Consider the following 6,000-nt stretch of genomic DNA (forward strand, 5'->3'; position numbering starts at 1 on the left):
GTTTTCGAGTAAGAGCAGGCCATAAACGGATTTGGGCTTAAATTTTGTTAAAGACTAGGAAGCGCATCGTTCTGACTTGTTTTTGGCATCTATTCATAGAAAAAAGTTTAAGTCCCAACAAAAAAAAATTTAAAAAATACACAAAACTCAATGCTTTCTTCGGAAAGCATTTCTCTCGAGAGAAAAATCCTCCAATCGTGGATAATGTAGGAGTAAAATTTTTGGAATATGGCATCTCTTTTTAATCAACTGTGGGTCTTTTTCATACTTTGTGTACCCTTTTTTGTTTGCGCAAATTTCAAGTGTTTGTGTTGTTCGAAATAATTGAAAAGAAATAAAGAATTGAAACCAAAAAAATGAATAGTATTATACAAAGAACTTCTACAAGATTGCCAAGAAGACAATTGCGACATAGTTCCAATCCACTTGAATTGCCACAATCATTCTATGTACATAAAAGTTACGTTTTTTGCTGAAGGTGGATATCAAACTGGCGTTGGGAAGGATTCTGATGTTGGTATGGCACAATCAACATTTAGTTCTATCCTCTCCGAGGTGGTGACTGTTTTCGAAGCTCACCTTTGTCCTAAGTGGATTAAATATTCGCTGCGTCTCTTCATCAGACGATTTAATTTCAATAAGATTTTAGATAGCTTCTTCGGTGCTTAATAATTTTTGCTCCTCGTCTGGGCCGTCTTCTGTTCCTGTTTTGTATTTTGACTTATATTTTTTTATCAGCCCAAACCTATTTTAAGAAAATTTGAAGAATGAATGGATTATTTTATGAAAAAGAATGTAAAGAAATAGCACTAAACCTTTTTCCATTCGGCGATGCCCTTAATTGGTGGTCCCATCGAATTGAGCTCATTTTCCTTTTTTTCCAATACCGAGTAAGAGACTCTTTGCTCCCTTTATAGAATCCACGTGCAATGTCAGGATGTAATTCCATCACTGACACTAAATGCTGCAATTGGGTTTTATTTGTCTTTGACCTACAAAGAATTAATTTATTTCGATTTATATTTGAAAAACCATACATACATTTTTTATCTCCCTTCGATTTTGTTTGTGAGATATTTTGAGAGGAAAAACACAAATTGAAATTGAAATTCCGCACGGAATTATTTTTGACGATTGGGCTGATTATTCCAAGATTTTGTATATCCACCCGTCCCATTTGCGATATTTTTTTTAATGGTTTAGACGAGTTTTTCCATTGAGGTTGGCGTTTTTTAGTCACCTATATCAAGATCCCGCAAAACTATCAAAATGTTAAACTTCTGAGTTCTCAATTTATAAAGACATGAACCCATAAAAGTTCCGAACGATTTAAGAACATTAATATGTACACCAAATGGTGAAGGGCGTAAAAAGTGTATCTTCGCTAGAGCAAGAATCTGAGATCAGTTTAGACAATAGTCTTCAAACCATCCTATCGGCATTTTCCATACTAATGTCCTACAAAAAATATGTTTTAAAAATCCACGCCTGATGGTCCTACAAAAAATATGTTTTAAAAATCCACGCCTGATGGTCCTACAAAAAATATGTTTTAAAAATCCACGCCTGATGGTCCTACAAAAAATATGTTTTAAAAATCCACGCCTGATGGTCCTACAAAAAATATGTTTTAAAAATCCACGCCTGTTTGTCTGATGGTCCTTCAAAAAATATGTTTTAAAAATCCACGCCTGTTTGTCTGATGGTCCTTCAAAAAATATGTTTTAAAAATCCACGCCTGTTTGTCTGATGGTCCTTCAAAAAATATGTTTTAAAAATCCACGCCTGTTTGTCTGATGGTCCTTCAAAAAATATGTTTTAAAAATCCACGCCTGTTTGTCTGATGGTCCTTCAAAAAATATGTTTTAAAAATCCACGCCTGTTTGTCTGATGGTCCTTCAAAAAATATGTTTTAATAAACCACTTCCATTTGTTTTTAAGATCCTTTAAAACATATATGTCTGAAGGCGAACTTGCCGACTACAGACTTAAAAATGCATGGAATGATAAAATATATTGATTTTTCTCATTTTGTTTTGTATTTATTTACACATAATAATATTTTTTAAAGCGAAATAGATTTTACATATATATGTGTTATCCAAATAAAATGCATTCAATCTTCGCCTTAGTCATGATGCATTTTTCCAAGATAGTATGGCTAAATATTCATTTTTTTGTTCAGTTTAAGTATAAACTAAATATTTTATTTCCTAAATATACTTTGGCAATTAAGACAGACTTATATATAGATAAAGACGACAAAAAATATAAATATAGTAAAGAAGGCTTCAGTGTGTATGTGTGTATTTTTTTCTTTTTGTTTTGTTTTCATTGAATAGCTTATAAACATTTAAATGCGTTTGAATACATCATCGATCGATGTCTTTGTAAGTGTTGATGCATAGTTGTTTTTTTTTCTTCTCACATGGATATATTTAATATGTAGATTATATTTAATGATTGTGTGCATTATTTGTATTTATTATTGTAGACTTAAAATCAAAACAAACAAAACATTAAATTAAAAATGTAGCTAGGATCGTTTTGAAACCACAACAACCAAGTCTATTAGCCAATAATATGATTGTCTTAAATCTCCCTCACATAAATATGGCGCCTTAGTCCACGATTCAATTTGAAAACCCAAATTCTCTAATACTCGGAAAAATATAGCAGCCTCCGATTCAAAGGAATACTGTTTAGCCTTTGCTGGCCAATGTTGCATTAGCGGACGTATTGGCATATGCGAGGAATTCGATTCAACATAATGCATATAGGGTAGAACTAAAGCTATAATACACCGACCATTGGGTGCCAGAATTTTGTGTATATCTTCGAGTAGTTGTATGGGATCGATACAACGATCGAGAACATTCAGGCAGGATACAAATTGTACATTGCCGACTTCGTCGAGATTTTCCAATACTTTAAAATCCATTTTTTTAAGTCGTTCACGCATTGTCCAACTGGCCTCAGTGGCATAGGCATCGATGACAACATCTGGATTTGAGATTCGTAAAGCTTTTAGTAATACCATAGAGATTTGTCCATCACCGGCACCGATGTCAACAAAGCGTACCTGAAAAAATTAAAAAAAATATATTACAAAATTTTAGAAATCGATATACAGATACATGTTTTTTTTTAATTCAAGCCTGGAGGGTCCTTTAGAAAGTCTTTTTTAAAAATCCATGCCTGTGCGGAAAAATATCCTTTAAATCGCTTTAAAAATCCATGCCTGTGGGTCAAACTGTCCTTTAAAAAGTCTGTTTTAAAAATCCATGCCTGTGGGGCAAAATGTCCGTTAAAGTCTATGTTTTAAAATTTTAGAAATCGATATACAGATACATGTTTTTTTTTTAATTCAAGCCTGGAGGGTCCTTTAGGAAGTCTGTTTTAAAAATCCATGCCTGTGGGGAAAAATATCCTTTAAAAATATGTTTTAAAAATCCACGCCTATTGGTCTGATGGCCCTTTAAAAATATGTTTTAAAAATCCACGCCTATTGGTCTGATGGCCCTTTAAAAATATGTTTTAAAAATCCGCGCCTATTGGTCTGATGGCCCTTTAAAAATATGTTTTAAAAAATCCATGCCTATTGGTCTGATGGCCCTTTAAAAAAATATTTTTTTGATGGTCCCTTAAAAAATGTCTTTAAAACTCCACGCCTATTGGTCTGATGGTCCTTTAAAAAAATTTGCTTTAAAACTCCACGCCTATTGGTCTGACGGTCCTTTAAAAAAATATGTTTTAAAACTCCACGCCTATTGGTCTGATGGTCCTTTAAAAAAATATGTTTTAAAACTCCACGCCTATTGGTCTGATGGTCCTTTAAAAAAATATGTTTTAAAACTTCACGCCCATAGCTCTGATGGTCCTTTAAAAAAAGTATGTTTTAGAACTCCACGCCTATTGGTCTGATGGTCCTTTAAAAAAATATGTTTTAAAACTCCACGCATATTGGTCTGATGGTCCTTTAAAAAATAGGTTTTAAAACTTCACGCCTGTTGGTCTGATGGTCCTTTAAAAAATATGTTTTAAAACTTTAAAAAAGTCTGTTTTAAAAATCCACGCCTATTGGTCTGATGGTCCTTTAAAAATATGTTTTAAAAATCCACGCCTATTGGTCCTTTAAAAAATATGTTTTAAAAATCCAGGCCTATTGGTTTGATGTTCCTTTAAAAAAAATATGTTTTAAAAATCCACGTATGTCGGACTAAAGGTCCTTTCAAATAATATGTTTTAAAAAACCACGCCAATTATTGTGAAAATCCTTTAAAAAAATACGTTTTAAAAATCCACTCCTTTGAGCCTTTTTGTCATCCATGCTTATTGGCCGGATAGTCCCCTTAGAAAGTTAGTTTAAAAATCACGTCTCTTTCAACACCATATTTGCACATACCATATCATATCTTCGACTATCAAATCCTCCCTCCTTTAATAGCACGGCAAATTGATTCTCGGATAATATAAACATTGATCCTCTCTTTAGGAAACCATTAATATCGGTTTGTGTCATAAAAAACTGTAGAAACTGCCTTGCCAGTACATGCCATATGTGAAGCCAAACATTATTTTTATTTTTTGCCTGCTCCAGCCATTCCATGGTCACAGCATCCGGTTCTTCGAACGGAACATATGAACTACGATAGGCAAATTGGTCATCAGCATTGACAGTGTACCACTGTAAATTGAAACAAAAAAGAAAATTTGTTATTGAGGAACTGAAAGTATGTATTTTTTTGGGAATCACTTACCAATTTAGTATCATATTTATCTAAGTAATAATCGTTATGGAATTTGGCATATATTGCCCTGGCAATATATGTTCGAGGATTATTCATGTTGTTGCAATCAATCTACTACGATGACGAGGTGGAATGTTGAATGAACGCATAAATCTGAAAATAAATATGAAGAAAGAGAAAAAAATATCAATGCAAATCACCCTACTCTGTTATCAAACGCACATTCTATCAGTGATAGGGTATTCTTCTTAATACCGACGTGTTGATGATAAGATACTGAATGAAATCTTATACATGTCATGTCAATAGAAAAGCTATCTGATTAAAAAATTCAGCACGCAAGTATAGAAATATGCATGCATTTTTTCATACAAATACAAAAACTAAACAATGTCCTTTTTATTGATGAAATGAAATGATGATTGATGAAATTGAATGAAATCTCCTCGGCCCCAGGGATTCAGTAAATCTTTCCCTTTGGGGCGATGCAAGTAAAACAACAAGGAAGGTTATTGCACATGCTGTTGTAAATTTTACATTAGATGCTATATATGTAGAGCCATAGCCATCCACCATTAATCATTGGCCTACTTCAATTGCCTTGCAATATAGACCCACCACTTGTAGAACTATGACGACGACTCTGTGTACTTGGTTTTCAATTCGGCATAACGAACACATACCTTTGTTGTTGTTCTTCTTCGTGGTTTTGATAAATAACTATGTAACTAATACAATCATTGTATTTATAAAAACTATTTTACGTTTTGTGTAGTATTTTTTAAGAAAGAAATGAACAATTTGCCCAATTTTCACATCCAAAACACAAGGAAAATTCACTCTCAACTGCATTGACTACAATGTGTAGGGCACGCATAATCGAAAATGACCATTCGAGTTATAACGACTGACATTAACACATGGCATTAGGTATGTTCGTTTAATCAATAATTTAAAAGAAATATATATTAAAATCAGCTGTTTATTGGAAAAAATTAAAAAGTGAATAAAATAATAAAGAAAACACACCTCTATGTGTAATTAAGAATACATATTTAAATAAATAAATATTTTTCAAAGAACCATCAGACCAATAGGCGTGGATTTTTTAAACATTTTTTTGAAAGGCGTGGATTTTAAACATATTTTTGAAAGGCGTGGATTTTTGAAACATATGTTGAAAAGGCGTTGATTTTTTAAGCATATTTTTGAAAGGCGTGGATTTTTTAAACATATTTTTGAAAGGCGT

General features: G+C 32.6%; 1 protein-coding gene across 1 annotated transcript; it reads right to left on the reverse strand.

Annotated features, from left to right (window-relative positions):
* Positions 1-2,524: 2,524 nt before the first annotated feature.
* On the reverse strand, positions 2,525-4,847 carry LOC133335964 (protein-L-histidine N-pros-methyltransferase). The gene is made up of 3 exons (XM_061544258.1): positions 4,761-4,847; positions 4,406-4,687; positions 2,525-3,082 (listed from the first exon to the last, which is right to left on the reverse strand). Exons 1-3 carry the CDS (start codon positions 4,845-4,847, stop codon positions 2,537-2,539), a joined length of 915 nt encoding a protein of 304 aa, XP_061400242.1. The 3' UTR covers positions 2,525-2,536.
* Positions 4,848-6,000: the final 1,153 nt, after the last annotated feature.

Source organism: Musca vetustissima, unplaced genomic scaffold (genome assembly GCF_032173495.1).
Source record: "Musca vetustissima isolate MV318-11 ecotype Yass unplaced genomic scaffold, APGP_CSIRO_Mvet_v1 utg164488, whole genome shotgun sequence".
NCBI classification, from domain to species: Eukaryota; Metazoa; Arthropoda; class Insecta; order Diptera; family Muscidae; genus Musca; species Musca vetustissima.